The sequence below is a fragment of the Pan paniscus genome, chromosome 13 (genome assembly GCF_029289425.2).
Source record: "Pan paniscus chromosome 13, NHGRI_mPanPan1-v2.0_pri, whole genome shotgun sequence".
Taxonomy (NCBI): Eukaryota; Metazoa; Chordata; class Mammalia; order Primates; family Hominidae; genus Pan; species Pan paniscus.
Genome location: NC_073262.2, coordinates 61241412 through 61261327, shown reverse-complemented (window position 1 = coordinate 61261327; position 19916 = coordinate 61241412). Strand labels below are relative to the sequence as shown.

Genomic DNA, 19916 nt, shown 5'->3' with positions numbered 1-19916 from the left:
CATTTGTAGACGACCTGTTTCTGGGTTGGATTTCGTATGTAGCGGAGCAGCTCCCTCGCTGTGATCTATTGAAAGTCTGCCCTCGACACAAAGGTTTATTTAAAAAAATCAGAAAATATAAAAATATAAGAAACAAACAAACAAACAAAACATTAAAAAAAGATTGTTTAAAGAATACCCTGGCATACCAAAGTGGGACTTTAGGAACAAGATAAAAAGTCACCTGTGGGGAATTACCTCAAAATTAAATTAAAAAATAAATTTTTTTAAGAGAAAGAAATACAGCAAACTTTTAAAAGTGGTTGCCTCTTTTTAGGGGGGTTCATGAAAATGTTCTATATGTCAGCTGTAGTGTTGGTGGTTGTCACACAACTGTATACCAAAAGTGCTAGTAAAGGATTGTAAAACTACACTACAAAGGGTTGAATTTTACGGTAAGTGAATCACACTTCAATAAAGTTGACTTAAAATGTATAGTAGTTATCTCTGAATGGCAGATTCAGGAATTTTTCTCTTTATACTTTCCTGAACTTTACAACTTGTCTAAAAGGAATGTCATTTAACTCCACAATCAATAAAATACAGAGTAAGAATACGGTCTTATCTACACCATTGCCTGCTTCAGTGTCCTTGGAGTGCAGGCATAAGGGGAAGTCCTAGGGAGGAGTAGATGGGTACAGAATCCAAGTGGGCCCTGCAATGTGGGCTATTGGACCCTTTTACTCTCACTGTATCAGGTGAAATCTCAACCCAACTAATGTGAAAATGATACCCCATCAATGACATTGCAGGGAATACAAGAACAAGTCCCATGCTCATCAAAAGTTGGATTTGAAGGAGGTTGCTTAGCCCGTGGGAGACATGAGACTTAAAGGACATATTTCCCTCTGAAGATTCTATGCTGTGAGATTTCCTGAGATGAGCTGTACATACCCCAGCATCCCCTGGGAGTCATTTCTGTTGCTAAGATGTATACACTATGCACCTGCACAATGACAAGCAACACAAGCCATCTCACATCTCAGCATTCATTGCCATCCATTACTCTAAAAGGCTCTACAGACAGAAATAGTCATGGTAGGCTGCCTGCTTAGTGGACCTAAAATTGATTCATCCATCTACATATGCTAAGTATTATCCTGGAGCCAAGCTGTAGTGTCAGACTTGGCCCCGTGAAGAATTACTTTTAGTTAAGGTGCTATTCCATCATTCATATTCCATTTAACAATGGAAGAAAGAGCCCTATGAGCTTGTTTTTGTAATTTACTGGAAAGAGACCACTGAGGACACTGCTTGCCTCATCATACAGCAGTATGTTAATGGGGACACACGGGAGAAACCAGTTAAGCCTCAGTCCCAGGAATGGTGGATCCTCCTGAGCAACCTAGTTTGTTTTTCTCTTACAGACACATGAATTGTGGAATTCATTAGCGTTTTTGTCTTTACCATGGCTATTAGGTCACTCAGAGTGAATGTGGCATGGAAGGTTACAACATACATTTTGTGTACTAGTTTAAACTTGGCTTCATCTTATTTTTCTAAATTTTATTTTCTTTTTGCCCTAATTTCCCAACTTTTAATTTTTGTATTTTGAAAGGTGTTTCAAATACTTTTGGATGAGGTGAAATATTGAATGCATAAGTAACTATAGCATATTCAGAACAAATGCGGAAAAGTTTTTTCTTCCCTATTAACTGGTTCCTTTCAATGAGGTGAAATATAACTATACGCTACTCAATATAAATGCAGACAAACCATAACTTCTTTATTAATTCATTCCAAAACCAAACTTCAATGAGTAAAATATTAAATACACAGATAATATTACCTGCATAGATAACTTTAGTGTACTTGGTACAAATGAAGAAAGGCTACAACTGCTCTATTAAATGAGGCCATAACCCACCTTCAGGGCTTTTCAAGGTTGCAGCAATTATTTCTGGTCTGATATATCATCTCTTGATACAGACTTCATCAACTCCAGATGAAGGTTCATTATAATATATTGATAGTGCTAGTTTTATTAATTTTTAAGAAGTAAATAAAACCAATGGAAAAGTCATCAGAAATGAGGTTTTTACCTTGTTTGGAAGACTACTAATTCTAAAGAGTCATTAATAGAAAAACTAAGGAATTTTATCTTAAGATTTTCAAAATGTTCTCAAGAAGGCATACTGCAAATAAACTGCCAATGATTATTATGCAGTTCATCTTTTTGGGACATTTCCTGATAGGTGCAAATATATGCAGAGGACTAGTTTCTACCTATAAAATGGAAACATCTTCTGGCATGGGTTAAAAATGAATCTTTGATCCTACAAGTGTGAGGGAACCGAACTACTCACTATTAGAGCCACTCATTCGGGGAAGAGGATTCCACAGTTTATCACAGCATAAGCGTCATTAAATAGGTATTAAACAGAACCTCATGCCACTGCCACATCCTTCTTCACAGGGTGAGGCCAATAATGACAAAAACTTTGGATAGGTGAAAAGGTAAATAAAAACAAATGCTTTTCGTTTTCCTTTGAGTCATTACTGTCATCTTTGGACCAGGAAAAGTAAGAAAATCTTACAGATCACCTTACCAACTCTGCCACAGGATCCAAATCAAACACTATGAAAGGTAACTGGTGATCAAATCCCCCAGTTTGCTGATTAAACTCATTTCATGCAAGAACGAACTGAATCAAACAGAAGCTTGATGGCCCAAAGCAACAATTCCACTTTTAACTGTTATTTTTTAGCAAATCGGAAATGGCATACAGGAAAGGGGGCCTGGGTCGAAGAGCTAATTTCTGTTCTTCTCTGTATCGCTTAGATTCTAGTTCCAAGACTGACAATTGAAACACACTGGAGATGCAAGGGGGATCTCTCAAGTGACACAATAAAAAACCTTAGCTCCCCTAATGGCAAAGCACCTTTACATGATGTGCCCAAAGCATCCTGGACTTAAGTTTCATTATCCATTCAATGATCATTTGGCTGGGTGCCCACTTGCTGAGCGCCAGGCTCTGTGGCAGGGCCATGGGGGTGGAATGGGCCTTACTACCTGTTGAGCAGCTAACATGCACAGGGAAACAGTGATGGGAATTCAGATGAGGGAGGTGACTTTTCCTGAGAAACTTGAGAAAGGTTGTAAAGAAGGGTAAGCATTTAGTTGGGACATCAAGAATACATGGGAATTCAACATGAGAAGAAAGGAGGGCAATCCAAGTAGATCAATTACCATTCCAACCACAGCTCAGAGATCACTGAATGAAGAAACCCACCTTACTCATAACCCTTAAAATTTCATAATAGATTCCTATCTGGCTGCCTGGCCTCTTTATTCTGTTTTACACACTGCACTCTCAAAAAAGGAAAACTTGTAATCACCATCACCACCACCAATAACAACTTTCAGCTGGTCTCCTTTAAAGATCTAATAAAGTTCTTCACAATTAAATGCCAGCTTCACCTTTCCAATTTCATAAGCCAGTAGGTCCTTTTAGGACATATCCTAGACACTGAGCCTCTTAGTGCTCGGGACAACTGTAATGTGGGGCCACATATGCGTTTGTGCACATTTTCCTCCTTTCCCTGGTCAACCCCACTCCCATTTCTGCATGACCCATTCATTCACCCAACATTCATTGGTGGTGCCACAGTCACTTGCCAGGCACAAATGCCAGGCACTGAGAACCAGACAGGAACCACAAAAAAAGTCACTGACAGAAACTACTACCCACAATATGTACTTTACTTAGAGATTTTAAAAAAACATATGGAACCAGCCAATGAACGATATAGCCTTAAAATTATTTAACATTTTAAAATTCACAAGTCCAGAACATAATCTAATAGCCACGCATATATCAACCACTCCCTCATTTAACAGTTGTTAACATTTTGTTATATTTGCTCCAGATGGCTCTTGAATAAAATGCTACAGATTCTGCAAAAGCCTAATTCCTAGTATCGTCCTCCTTTCTTCCTTTCTAGAGGTTCCACTATCTTAAATTGGTGTCACTCCAAAATATCTTATAATTTTACTCCACATGCACACACTGACAAACAATACCAACTACTATTTATTATGCAGTATTGCTATATATATAGCTATATATATATTTTTTAAATTGCTCATAGATTATATCCTCCTACAGCTATTCTTCTGCAACTTACAGCTTTTCAAGTCTGTTTTGCAAACATGTCCATGTTGATACATGTAGATCTAGTTATTTCATTTTAACTGCTTTAGAGTGTACCTATTAACAGTTTATTTTCCATTTCCATCCTAATGAATAAGTACGTTCTTTGTAATTTTTTACTTTTGCAAATGATGCTGCAATGAGCATGCTTTGTATCTATTTTACTGTGCACACCTGTCAGACTTCCTCCAATGGTATCCAGTTCTTGGACTGTGAAACCCTACTCTTTTGCTCACTGATTCTCTCACTCATGGTCAAGTTTTTTTATGATATGTATTTCAATGCTTTTTTTTTTTTTTTTTTTTACAAAATCAGAACTAATTCAGAAATACATGATGAACAAAGCACAGTGTGACACTGTCCTTCCTACCTTCTTACCTTCTTCAATACATCTTTTCTTATTTCTGTGCTACACTCAGGTGCTGTAATCTCTCGTCTGGATTCCTTAGCTCTAGTGAAGGTATTTGTGTGTGTGAATGGTTGTTCAAATTGAAGTTTCTGTGAGAGGATGGGCACTGACAAGTCCTATTCTGTCATCTTGCTGATGTCACTCATAAATTTGTGTTTTATACTATCTCACTGTGAGCTCATCTTTAGTGGTGCCATTTTCTCACTGGGGACTCCTGAGCAATGTGGATAGTTACATTTGGGCTCCAAACCCACATATGACAGAAGCCTGGGGTTTGCTAATCATGGGGTCCTTTAAAGGACATGGCTTAGTGCAGTGATGTTAAGTTCAAACATACCATCTTGAGCACACACAAAACTTCATTCTTTGGCTCCTATATGGGTATAAAATCCACCTCTAGTGCTTACTTTGAGGTTTGACAACTGTTCTCACATCTCCTACAGAGGTAGCTCAAGCTTCTGGCTCTGGTTTTCAGTGCTCTTTCTAGTTTCAATATCTGGGGATTTTCCCTCCTCTTGTGCCATTTCCTCTAGGTATTGGTCTTTATTATTGATATACCAAGTATTACTAGGAGTTTATCAAGAGAATTTCTATTTTAATTTAGTTAGTAATATTGCCAGAATAAGAAGTACTAACAGAATTCTGTTAAATGTTGAATTACTTTTCTATTAAAATATAATTCTGGTTAGAAAAACAAAACCAGTTGGTTCATACCTTTTAGAAATATATAATACCATATTATTGAGTTTGTGAGTTGTTCTTTTTGGTGCTAAAGATACGGATAATTTCTAAAAAGTATTATAGAGAATTAAAGCTAATTTTTGTTTTCACAGTTTTAACTTCCTTAACGAATTATTTCATTGGGTATTGCAAAGTCTGAGTTAGAAATTTCTAATTTATTATTTTATACCTTGCTTATAATTCTCTTTCTATAAAAACCTTCCTGGATATTTATAAAATAATTACATAATCTTATATTTGTTTTGTAAAAGTTTTGACGACCTTTATTTATATACTTTATGCCTTACCAAACATATCAATATACACAACTGTTAAGAGAGATGAAAAATTCATATTACTACAACTTACCAGCCCAATAGTTTAATGTTCATACCAACAATCAGAAACAACAGACAGCATTCTATTCACTAAGAAGTTTTTTTGCCCATGAGTAACACAAGATACTGAAAAGTAGAATAATTATGAGGTTAGAAATAACTGAGAGAAAAGTTATTGCAGGCATGTCTACCTAAGTGTAAGCAGATCAAACTTAAAACTGCAAGCAATGAAAGCATTTTACAGTAGGCTTTACAGAAATATGTAATTATTAAGAAAGAAATCTATAGATGGGATAAGCAGTGATTTAACTATTTGGAACATGTAATTTTTACAGGAATGATGCTTTTAAATAGCATAAGAGGTACTTAAATAGAAAATAACAATCATGATTATGTTTTTACAGTAATGCACTCATTTAGTATTTACTATATGTGAGCACAGTAAATTATTCCATATAGTAATTAGTTTGTGTGGTAGATTCATAGAGTTCTAGAAAAACCCAAAGTAAATTGAAGACATTTTTAAAGTTAATGCAATCTTATTTAGAAATATTTCTTAGTTTTAAAAAAATCAATACCAGGTGTTCAAAGCACCAGCCAATTAGCTTTACCAAATAATTAGCAATTAATCACGACAACACCCATTAACTGTGTGTACATATGAGGAATCTGAAGGTAGCACAGTAGCTTTTGCTACAGAAGCTTGCCAATGCTATAGAAAACATTTCAAGCACAGGACTGAGGGATTGCAAGAGGCTTCTCAAAATTAGAATAAATGGACATTTTTGGTTTCAAATTCTGGAAGGCAAGTTAACAGTAACAACACTAACAGAATCTTTTGCTGCACAGAGAACAACCTAGTAAGGCATGTAACTTGAGTGTGCATAAAGATGGAGCCATTGGCCCTGTACCTGGTGCTGGCGATGCTTGGTGATTCTGCTCCAAGCCTACATCTTTCTAGCTGACTGGCAACAATCTGCCTTTCCACTTCCAGTTCTCGGGTGAGTCGTTGAAACTGAAGCTCCTGTGATTCAAGAAAATAAAAGGCATATAAGGCGCCAAGGTATGCTGCTCAGGCAGATATATGAATTAATGTATGTCACAGGAAACATAGGAACGTACCCATAACATAAAGCTATGGTGTGGCTTTGTGAAATGCAATTTTTGGATGAAATAAATGACCTATTGATTCCTAGCTTTTTCAAATCTAAAGGCAATAGAATATCAGCCTTTGTTTGGCATAAAAAACATGTAGATCTTTATTTGCCTTTTCTGATTTTGGTTCTGAGGTCTTTAAACAGTACTTCTGCTACAGTGCCTTATTAAAGTTAAGGCTTCCAGAGACCTTACTTAATGTATCTACATCAGAGGCACAGCAAACAATGGCTAGTTTTTATATTTCTTATACTATATGTCAGCATAGTTTAAAAAAATATAAATCCCCGTGATCAGAATCACTTTACCATGTTTGATATACAGTCTTTTAATTAAGAAAAAAAATGATTCCAATGCCACAGAAAGAGTCTTGCCGTATTTATCTATAATATAACCAACAAAAATTTGCTGGGTCCAAAAGCAATCATGTGCCACTGTGCAAAGGAGAGAAGGAACACAAGAAGTGAAAAAGACTAAGCCATAACATAGAATTTAAAATATATTCAAAAGCTGGAAGATAGTCTACAGAAATTATATTCTTGAATCTATGCTGCAAAGTGAAGGCAAACAAGTTCTATGAAAGGAGAGGATGTTTTAACTTTATTTGTATTTCTCTCATTGTTAGCTTGATGGGATTTTAATAAGTAGAAAACATGTCATGTTATAAAATATCTAAAGATCAAGTACATTCCAAAGGTTTTAAGCCACAAATAGCATCTCAAGCTCCCCTGTGCCATATTGTCTCCTCACAAGTCTATTCAAAGCAAATGCTGAACTGTAAGTAGTTTAATTTGATGACTGCTAGTTCAAAATACCAGACATATGAGTATTAAATCTAGAAACTATTCAGAAATAAAACAACCTAAAATATTATTTATGATTATATGTATACATTTGTTTGCCATTAAAAATTTTAATTGAAAAGTATATGAACTCCCTGTGAAATCAGGCAAACATGTAATTGCTTGACAGTACTGGCTCTGCAAATTCCACAAACTATTCTTGGAATAATTTCTAAGAAACAGTCCCTAAACTCCTTACCACCTTCTGATACTGAGAATCCTTTCCTAATAATCCCAATTGGTGTGGCAGTATTGGACAGGGCCTAGATGAATAATAGCTGGCTCAATAATGCTGTACAATATGATCATAATCAGTAAGTGGGACAATGCCTGCCTCTGCCTAAAAATTCCTAGGCTCTTAATAAATGTTCAGTAACAAAAGACTAGATAGACATAAATTGTTCAGCATTCAGTACCAGGCTAAGATAACCAATTTGAAAATACTATTATGCTTACCTCACACTTACTCTTTCTTTGCTCTTAAACAGCATCATTTTGTTTTTTTTGTTATAGACTTCTATTCGTTCACTTCATTTACTCACTTGTCATTATATGCATCTTTTCCCACAAGACTGCCTGGTTGTATCAAGCTGGGCCAGGAAAGGACTACTCAGGAATCCCAAAGTATTCCCCAAGCCATCACAATACCTTCGTCCTCTGAGTTCAGTGGCTACTAGGGATTGAGGGCTGGAGTACTGTCCTCATTTTGGGATGGCCAAAAGTTACCGTATCAGGTATAGTATGGTATGAAGATACATTGCAAATAAGAACATAGAAAAAAATTTCCATTCATAGAAACAAATTCCATTGTACAGGAATGAATTTTTATCATGTTTGTGGCTGCCTGTGACCTTGTAAACAACCTTTCAAGGAAATGGCTGGGAAAGTTCCTGCTTGAAGGCAGAAGTTGGAATTTCTCATAATTCCTTCCCTCAAAAGCAGAACAGGTGACTTTGGCTCTGCCAAGAAGGTACACTCATGCCAGGTTGTGATGCAGGTGCTGACACTGAGACTCTGACTCCAGCAAAGAGGACACTCGTTTTCTCTCTCTATTGCCTTCTTGCTGTGCTTCCTGCATTAGGTCTCAAGGTCAAGTTCCTGACATGGAAACAACCTCCATACACAACTCTGTGTGTTTGGTGGCTATAACAATAGTTTCTTTATCTGATCAACATTGTGGCACAAATTTGGACACCGTTCCTGGAATCTTAGTCTCAAGTCTTGTTCTCCAGTACCTGTAACAAATGTGGGAATTCACTAATAATCCCTTAATGAATTCCTTTTCTGCTTAATTAGCCATGTTAGTTTCTGTATCTTACAACTAGAAACTTTGATTGACGTACCCACAGAAACAATTTACAGTTCTTGAGTTGCTAGGAAAGCCTATACATGCATGATGTAGCTACACTTTTTATTTAAAAGTAGGGCAATTCCTTTAACATTCTTATGGACTGAATTAAGTCCACATTATATCCCTACTGGATGCAGAGCCCATAATACTGAACATCACTGGCTACTTTTATCAAAACCATTCAACCTATTACGTGCCCACAACTTCTCACAAGTAGTACTTCATTAAAGTGCCAAAAGCAGAATATCAAGAAGCTATAAAGCATTGAATTTGTAAAAGTGACTTAACACCTGTAAATGTTTACAAAGAAAAAATATGCTTTCTTGCAAAACTATTACTATTCCTCCTAAGAATACAAGTTGAACACACGCACATGTGAATGGCACCAAGATGTATGAGTGGGATATCAATATTTGATAATTCAGTCTCTACTGGCCTCTTTGACTGACTGATGAGGACAGTATTATGCCGTCATATGAAAACACATCTAATAATTTCCAAAATAACACTCATTAAGATGATGATGCAGAGACATCATCTATGAAGTTAAAAATTCTTATATTTTATCCTCTAAACAAAAAATGTGAAGAATGGTTCTTAAATCAGTATCCCAAATTGGGAATCTTAATTATAGGGTAAGCTTATATTTGTTCTTTTGTGAGAAGAAAAAAGTTAATGTTAAAAGCACTTGTCAGTGATTTAGTGTATGAAAATTTCCTCGTGGAGCCTAGCAAACAATACCACACGACTTTAGAAAGTCAAGGCTACTAATATACTATGAAAATGGAATCTGTTCACCTGTGTTACAAAGCTTTTCTTTGTATCTACTTCCTTCCTCTCAAGTAAGTATACTGATAAATATTCTTTGAGAGAGAGTTAAGGGAATAGATGAAAATAAAGCTGCACTTTCAGATGAGCCACATTTGGTAGACAGAGCTACACTGCCCAAGGAAGCCCAAGGAAAGGCTGGCTGTCCCATCTGCCAGCAGGTGGCCTGTGGTCATCAGCTCCTTCAGGGGTGTCTCGGCTGCAGACAGTCCCCTTGCCCATGGGCACACCCTCTGAGAAGCTTGCATTCAGGCACTGATCAAGATAAGAAAATAAAGACCAGGCCCAGATTTGCTCCCTTTGGCCTTGGCCAAGGCTTTGTCAGCCTGATTTGGAATTCTCCCTTGCCTAATCCTGCTTTCCCTTCCCCTCTCCTCCACAGGTGTTGATCCCTGACAAATATTCTGCATGTAAAACTCCATCTCAGTGAGAATTCAATCTGAAACAGTCTTTTTTTTTTTTTTTGGCTTCCATTTCTATGATAGATTTTTCTCTCCCAATTTAAAAATATTGTGAGACACTTCAAAAATACAGAAAATTATAGACAATAACACAATAAACTTCTGTGAATCTGACCAAGGTATAGCAAATCTTAATATTTTGCTACATTTGCTTCAGGTGTTTTATGAAGTAAAATATTACAATTTTATTTTAAAATACAATAAAATCCCTTGGTTTCTCTTTCCTAGATCCTATTTTTCTCTTTTCTTCCCTCCCTAGAAGGAATCATTACCCTAAATTTGGTGCTTAATATTCACATGAGTATTTTATATTACTACTACCTATTTAGAGAGCCATAAATGGCAACAGATATAGCACTGTTTTGTATGTCCACACAATTTATGCAATTGGTATATTGTACAGTTTTTGCAGATTGCTTTTACTGCAACATGATTTTGAGATTTATTAACATCAATACATGTAGATCTAGCTAATCTGTTTTCACTGCCCAATAGTATTCCATTGCACGGCTATCACATAATGTCTTTATATGTTCTCATCATGAACCTTGGGTTGTTCCCAACTTTATGTAATCATAAACATTCTGTAAAATAAGCTTTCTTGTATAAACCATCTCGTGCACATGAATCATACTTCTCCAGAGCAAAGAGACCTAGAAGTGGAATTGCTTGGTCGAAAGGTACACACATCTTCAGTTTTGCTTGATAATGATTGTCAGGTTACTTTTCAAAGTAGTTGTACTAATTTATGTTCCAGCCAGTAATAAATGAGAGTTTCAGCTTCTCCACATTCTCACTGACATCAGCTGGCATTTTGGGACTTAAATTTCTCTTTTCTTTGGTCGTCTGATAGGCATAGAATGCTATTTTGCTTGTGTTTTATTTTGTATTTCCCTGATAACAAACACCTTTTTCCTATGTTTATTGACGATTTAAGTTTTTGAATCTCATAGGTATCATAACTATCGGGGGAAAATGTCTTCCTCCTGCCAGCACCCAGGCCTGTCCTCTTCTGTGGGACAGATTTCTTACCAGTTTTAGCCAATGTTGTAGTTTTGGCAAGTTCTAGCTTTGGGCAAAGGATCTAATTTGAACCCTCACCTTAGGCTGTCCTCAAATGCCTGTGGCATGGAGCTGTCAAATAGCATGTTCAAGATGACCTAGATTTGCCAGATATCTTCAGGGTAAAAGCCAGGTTTATTGCTTAGGATTCTCATTTGCATTTTGGTTTTAGTTTTTGTGAATTATTTCTTTTCTTTCTAGCTTAGCCTTGCTTTTAAAAAGACAATTCAAATATTTTATTTAGTATGTTTAGTTTCTCTCAGGGGAAAGACTGGTTAGAATACCGAATCTACAGTATAGCGCTTTCATATTTTCTCTTAATTTCTTTGAGCTGTAGTCCGGGAGAATTTCTCAGCACTGCCTTCAATTCACTGTTTCTCTATGTGTCTTGTTTATGGTTTATCTCATCTACTGAACTTTTTTTTCAAAGACAGTATTTTCCATTTCTGAGACTTCTTATTAGTTCTTTTTCATGTCTGTTCCTGCATGGTCATTGGGTGTGAAATCTCTTTCTTCTTTTGTTTTATCTTCCTGTTTAGGTTGATGTCTACTTCAACTCCCAAGTTACTCAGTTCTAAATAAGCCCTTAAAATTGGTGATTACCGTGTTTCTTTCAAACAGAAATATTAGGATACTGCACATCTAGTCACAAGGATACCATCTTCCTTCTGGCTTTCAGAAACCCTAGGTAGCTTTCAGAATTAGGTCTCTGCACTCCCGCTCCTTTGATGAGCAGGAAGAGCTCCACTCCAGTTCAAGGCTCAGTCCTTTGAACCATTTTCACGTAACACTGAAAGCAGGTCACACTTCATCCTCCTGTGGCCTCCTAGTCTCTTACCCTCATTAAGTCCTCACTGATGGCCATAGTGACATATCTCCTGACCCTTTCCAACTGTGCCCTGTGGAAGCCTCATTCCAGTTTACAAACTCTCTCTTTACAAACTCTTTATCTTTTAATCAGAATGTTCTCCACCTCTGAGTTACTAAGAATACTCTCCACTTCCAGGCTTTAATTGAAATGTAGTTCTTTCTTGAAAATACTGCATTTTCCTACAACCCTCTCTGGTGAAGACTATGTATTCCTCCACACCCCAAACCCAAGGTGCCTCAAAGAAGGGAGAGGAGAGATGGTGTGCTCCTGGCTCCTTACTACCTCTAATTATTAGCATAAAGTAGTTCATAATATTCTTTGCTGTCAGTATATGTTATATAATTGTCTTCATTGTCAGCAGGATCCGCAATCATAGCCCCCTTACATTCTTGATATTAGTAAATCATGTTTTCCTTTTCTTCCTAATCAGTAAAGACCATTATGCTTCCAAATATGTGCAAAAGCTCATTGTCTTTTGAGCCTTGAGCCATCTAGCTCAGTTGTCAATTTGCATCATTACATGGATTTACTTCAAGTTAGTCCAGCTGACTAATTCAGGAGTAGCTGCAATAGCTACTACAATTATGATGACGACAATTAAGAAACAGCAGTAGGCGCTCATTTCAGGCCATCAGCTTGACAACTCAACTCCTGCCCCCACATTCACACTAATCCTTAGTTCTCTTCCAGGCTTAGTGGAGGGAGTGTCCCTTTCTCATCCAAGGCTGGTCTCTGCATGCTCTCCTGCCTTATCCAGAGCCTTGCTTCTCTCTGGAATCCTCTATGTTTCATTTTAGTCTAATGCTCAAGTTTTTCTCATCTGAGAACATATCTTGTTGATTATAGGACTCCTCAGTCTCTGTTTCTTTCTCCTCTGACCTATATTATCTCTTTCATTGAGTATTTTTCTTTAAACTGACTCCTTTATCATTCCAGGCATTGAAGTCATTGAAATCCTGGTTTCCAATGCTTGTATATTTTTAATATAAAATACATAGTAATTTTTAGAAATGTTTATCTGCGTGACAAAAATCATCTCATGCTAGCAGTATAACACACCAAGAGGCAACATACCTTTCCATGACTATGTATCTCAGCAGGAAAGTACTTAGCTCCAGTTATATTGAAAGAAGAAAACAGATGGTCCTTATGTGATGGAATTACTGGTTAAGAAAGCAAGCATTTTTATTTCAACTGTTGTTGGTTGAAAATCTTTCGAAAAAATCCACTTTCTGCCTTAGTATACTGAGAGTTTTATATTACTAAAATACTAATTATCACTGACTAGATTTTTAAGATAGAGGGGATTGGGCAGGATTATGTCCTGTTCCCAGGACATGCTATAGCATTTCTCCCCATTTCCCACATCGAAAAGATGAGTCACTTATGGTCATGATCATATCTTTGGGCCAAATTTAGGAAACTATTTTAAAAACAAATATTTAAGAACTACCAAGAAATCCCCCAAAAACATCCTAAATATTGTCCTGTAACCTAGGCTGGTGCAAAAACCAAAGTAGTCATATTTACAAAGGTCCTTGAACTTCTCATCCTTAAGACAACCAGCAAATTTGACAGAGGTAATCAAATGTCCTGACCATCTACCACAATTTACTTAATAACTGATAAACCATTATTATGTCTACTTGGTAGTCCCTAAATCAATGTATAATTAATTATAGAAATGCTGGGCATATGATGTCAATCACCATTGTACTGGCTAGCTTCCTTTGTTAAAAGGAAATTAAGAATCAAAGATAAATAACATTATGTTTCTCAAACTGAGAACACCAGTGTCCTACAGGATGTTAACAGATACTGCCTTAAAGGAAGGGTTCCAGGTCAAGTAGATTTGGGAAATGCTGCCCAGGAGATTCTAAATCTTGGAGAGTCACAGCAACCCTACCATATTAAAAGTTCTGAGAAGTCTACCAGTAGGAAGTCAGCTTACCTTTGTTTAACCCAGCACTTCTTTGATTTACTGAACACTAAGCACACTTTTTCTTTTGCAAAGAACAACTATTAACATCTCAAGGAACTATCATTTTGAGAACACAACTTGGGCAACACTGAAAAAAAAGTTTATTTGTTGTATTTAGGGAAGGCTGAATTAAGAGGTACTATACTATAGTCTACATTTAAAATATTTTTTACAAATTGGAAAACAAAATTTTAATCACTTTTGTCAAGACTGAATACTTACATAGGGAAGGGCACTACACAGGGTTAGCCTTCAAATGGAAACTGCTGACATTGCATCACTTTGAAGACATGAAGGATATACATTATTAGGACAGCTCTGTGGGATTCGTTGCCCTATGCTATGCCCATTGCCTGTTACCTTGAGATCTCAGGATCAAAGAAAAGTGCAACATACAGCTACCCATCTAATTTCTTGCCTTACTAGCTAATATTCTAATAGGAGATGAACAATATTAAGATCTTTGTTGTTTTATCCTACCACCAAAACAGGAATAAACCAAGTTCTAGTTGACATCTTTCCTCCAGTTTTAATGAAACAGAGAGAAAATAGTAAAGTTTACCAGATGCTTGAAGTTTATATTCTAAGACTCAGGCTCTCATCTGTAACTTAGCTCCTCTATTAGGAAACCCAAATAAAGGAGGAGAGGTTTGGGGGCACATTAAAAATACACAAGAAAAGCTTTTTACTTGGAACCATGTGTGGATGAGAACTTCAAAGAAGACAGGTAGAGTCTCATGCTTTTCCTACGTACCCCACCCACACGGATGGCTTTTGTTTTGGAGAAAGATTCTCACTCTGTTCCCCAGGCTGGAGTGTAGTGGCATGATCTTGGCTCACTGCAACCTCTGCCTCCGGGGTTCAAGCGATTATTGTGCCTCAGCCTCCTGAGTAGTTGGGATTACAGGTATGTGCCACCAAGCCTGGCTAATTTTTGTATTTTTAGTAGAGACGGGGTTTCACTATGTTGGCCAGGCTGGTCCTGAAATCCAGACCTCAGGTGATCCACCTGCCTCAGCCTCCCAAAGTGCTGGGATTACAGGTGTGAACCGATGGCTTCTTAAAAGACTGTCTACTCAACAGTGACTCACTGAGTAACTTGCTCTTGGCTCTTCAGCCTCTCACTTGACAATATGACCATCACACGGGTCCATGTACAGTGGTAATGTCCAAATTCACTATCTGTAATTGAATTTTCAGTGGTCTGCTACGTAGCTACACCTAAATGATGGATAAACCATGGCCTTACCCAGACACACCTCTCTCCTCTCCCATACTTCCCCACCTACTGTGTTTTCTATTTCTGCACGGAGTAGTTCTCAAAGTGTGGTCCCTGAACCAGCAACATCAGCACCACCTGGGAACTTCTTAAAGTCAGAGGGGTGGGGTTTAGAAACCTGTGTTTTTCTTTCTTTCGTAGATGGAGTTTAGCTCTTGTTGCCCAGGCTGGAGTGCAATGGCACGATCTCAGCTCACTGCAACCTCTGCCTCCCGGGTTCAAGCGATTCTCCTGCCTCAGCTTCCCAAGTAGCTGGGATTACAGGTGTGTGCCACCACACCCAGCTATATTTTTTTTGTATTTTTAGTAGAGAAGGGGTTTCGCCATGTTGGCCAGGCTGGTCTTGAACTCCTGACCTCAGGTGATCTGCTGCCTCGGCCTCCCAAAATGCTGGGATTACAGACGTGAGCCACCATGCCCAGCCAGAAACCTGTTTAAACAAGTCCTCCAGGAGATTCTCATGCACACAGAAGGTTGAAAACCACTGTCCTAATGGAAACACCATCCCTCTTTCATTCAGGCTCAAACTGTAAGTGTCCTCATCCTTTTGTCATTTCCTCCCTTTCTCTTATCCCATTCCTTGCACATTAAGTGATTTCCCAAATCCTGTCCGTTCACATCTTTAGCATAGGCTGAATCCATTTCCTTCCTCACTATTCCTTCAGGTTCACATTAATTCAGACTACTGCAAAAACTCACTAAGTCTTCTCCCTGCCATGGTGGTGTGGGGTCCTGCTTCCACTGCTTACATTTTTTCTTGATATATTTGCCAACGTTCAATACTACTCACCAATAATCTCTATGTTTTACAAAAGGTTTACTGGGCTCCAGGCTCTACGCTAAGTGCCAAGTATTTCTTCATGAACTCTACATAATCAGCCTGTGAGGGAGTCAGAGTCAGCCTCATTTCATAGAGAACTGACTTGCCTATGGTCACTCAAAACCAAGATTTGAAATCATCTCAATCTGTCCTAACCCCATGGGTTAACCACTGCGCACCACGCTCTACCCAACCCAACCCATAAAACTACTTTTAAAAAGCCAACTCAGCCTTGTTTTAAGACCTTCTGTATAGTCTGGCCCCCAAATATCTTTTTGTGGTCTCCTATCACTTCCCTTCATGACCTACACAGAATTATTTATGGCTTCCTATACACACCACTCAAGGCTTTTCCTCATTTGTTCCATCCACTTGAAACACTCTCCCATAAACACCTACAGTTCTTTATCCAGCCCTAGGGTATAGTGTTCTGTGACATCTTCTCAATTTACTAAACAGGACTCCTCTTAAAGAAGAGTGGAATCTATATTTCACTCATCTTAGTATCTCTCCAGCTCTTTGCAAAAACAACAACAACAACAAACCCAGAAAACTCTGGTAAGTAATTCAGGGTGATTTTATGATTTACTCCCTTATTACAGCCTCCCCTTTCTCCCTGACTTCTTGATCTCTCAGACATCACGTCCTGCATATCAAAAAACCAGGAGTTTCCAGCCTTAGCATGCCACTTTTGAAAACTCATTGAACAGACTACTGACATTTAATTGTTGAACAGGGAATGGCATTTATTTTCATTTACTTTTTCTCCTAAAATGTAGAATGTATAGATAGGATGTATAGATATGTGTGCTGTGTGTGTGTGTGTGTGTGTGTAGATATAAATAATTCTAGTTCAGTCTTGTAGTTGAGGTTTTATTAATTTATGTTTAAAATTCCTTACATTTGGGAAAGCCCTAGTAGTCAAATAAATATTGAGGAAAAGAGATATCACAAGGAAAATGGATAGTTGGAGGAGTGTAAGCTGTAGTTGTCAATGACAACCATTGCTATCATTTTCCAACAAGGTAGTTATTTGGTAGAATTAATGTCAAAAACACGGTGAGATTTTCTTTAAAATGTAATGCCTTGAATATTTGATTAGCTATTACTTTAAACCTTAAGAAATTACAAAAACTAGTAATGACTTAACATGAACAATTTGGGTTTTATATATATATATATATATATATATATATTTCAAAATTATTAAGACCAATGATGCATATCACCTAATGTTAGATGCTTATTTGGGGGTTAATTGACTACACAGTATATGATAACAGTCCACATAAATCATTATTTGCTGAAATGGAAAACTAAAAGAATAAATGACCAATTTTCTCCTTCCTCTACGTAGACTAGTTAATGAAAACACAGTAAAAAATATAAAAATGATAAGAGAAACAACAAGGCTAAATAAACTTAACCTTCTATTCCTCAGTAGATGTAATAAATTGCACTACAGAATAGGAGACTTATTTTAAAAATTACTAATTTAAGGTTTGGCTAGCTAGTTAATGAAATCTAATGAGAATGAAAACAAATACCACCTAACACAGGAAGATTTTTTCTTAAGACTATACTAGGTTTACTTTTACAATTGTCCGCAGATATTCTGTGGCTTAATGTGTGTGTGGGTGGCAGGGGTACTAGAATTAGAAAACATATTTATTAGTTATGCCCTAGTCAATTAAATGGTTCCTTGGGAATGCTGGGTAGCTGGCTCAAGAGGTACAAGTGTTCAAAATTTTTGTCTTAACTTTTTTCATGTTATCTGTATGGTTTCAATAATATCATTCCTTTCTAAACTTCCAGAAATTATCGTGGGCTTCTTGGGAAAGAAGGTTAAGAAAGATCAATGTATTATTGATAACCATAAGCCATATCTAATCTATAAGGAATATTAAAGCTGTAGGAGAGCTCAGGCACATCTAGCTACAGGCTGAGTCCAACCTCAGCGCATACACATCCAGAATAAAGCCCTGATTTCAGTCTTTGGGTCCACAAGTGCTCTGTTCCTTGTGCTTCCATATTTGATGTCCCTGTTTTTCTCTGACTCTCCTGCTTTCTCCCTAACATTTGGCTCCTTCCACCTATATATAAAAGCAATTTTATTTTTCGTTACCCTTATTGAATATCTGCATACTCCCTGCTTACCAAAAAAAAAAAAGCAGACAAGTAATGTTACTTCTTACTTGTGTTAGATCTATAGGGCAGAAAAGGAAAAAAAAAAAAAGGAAAAAAGAAGAAGAAAAAGAAGTTCCAGATTTGAATATATACGTTGTTCAGACTAATTTATTTGACCAAAAGAATCTTTAAATTGCCATATTGAGAATTCTTTTTCTCTTGCATAAAATACATCCTCCCTTATGAAGAAATATATTTGCTTATGTTTGGAATGGGCACAATTTAATATCAAATGTCTAACTTTCCTTTTAAGTCATAACAAAAATAATAATATCGGGCAGTACTGAATGAATGCCATCTGTGGGTCGGGCACTCTATTTATATTTTCTCTAATCCTTAAAAAGCAACACAGTTTTGAATTGAGCAATCCTAAAATGGGAGGGGCAAAGTAAATGACTTGCCCAAGGTCACACGAATTAGTAAGTGAAGAGTTGGACTGAAATTCTAAATTCTTCTTCTTTCCATTATAGGAAGCTGAAAAATTAAGGTTATGTCATTTTCTGTTGCTAAAGGTTATATTTAGAACTGTAATTGACTTTATTACTTCAAAACATTCTTCTTAAATCAAATAAAACCCTGCAATTTCATAAGAATTAAAGAGCCAGATGCAAGTATACATGGGAACTTAACTAATGACAAAGGGGAAATTTCATTCAATGGGAAAAGTACTGCTGTTGTTAAGTAGAGAAAACAAAGCTAGATTACCACCTCTAACTATACACACACATGCACACACTGCTCACTTTCATTAGTAAGGAAAAAGAAAATCAAATAACAATGAGATGTCATTTTTCATCATACTGGCAAACATTTAAAAAAGCAGTTAACAGCCAGGGCTGGTGAGGAACTGGGGGGAAATGGGCACTTACACGTACTGTTCATGGGAGTGGGATCTGCTATAACACTTTGAGGAAACAATCTGGTAATACCTATTAAAATTAAAAAGCCATATTCCTCATTCCCTGCCAACCCCACTTGGAAATCTAGTCTACAGAAATAAAAGCAAGGGTATATATTAAACAGTAATTGCAGCATCATTTGAAACAATTTGAATGTCCATCCACATAGCAATATTGTAACAAACGATGGCATCTCCATTCTACAGCATACTATGTCCTTATTCAAAAGAATGAGTTGGACTCTTATCTGTTGCTTCAGAAGGACCATTATATATGATTATGTTAAAAAGTCAACTGAAGAACTGAGTAAAACACAACAAAATTTAAAAACCCAAAGCCTACATAGGTTTGTTTGAACACAGACACAACTGTGAATGAGACACAGCAGATCAGTATGATTGGTCACCTCAGAAGGGTGACCAATCTATTTATACTTTTATATTACATTATTATATTATTTTATATTTACAATTATATACACTTTTATATTATCTCTTTTAATTGTATCACTTGTTACAAC

At 36.8% G+C, this 19916-nt stretch overlaps 1 protein-coding gene across 1 annotated transcript in view; it reads right to left on the bottom strand.

Annotated features, from left to right (window-relative positions):
- Positions 1 to 19916, bottom strand: part of PKP4 (plakophilin 4) — a 227178-nt gene that overhangs the window by 97915 nt on the left and 109347 nt on the right. The window contains exon 3 of the mRNA XM_034954312.2: positions 6572 to 6684. Coding sequence (XP_034810203.2) covers positions 6572 to 6684 — 113 coding nt within the window. The remainder of the gene's footprint in view (positions 1 to 6571; positions 6685 to 19916) is intronic.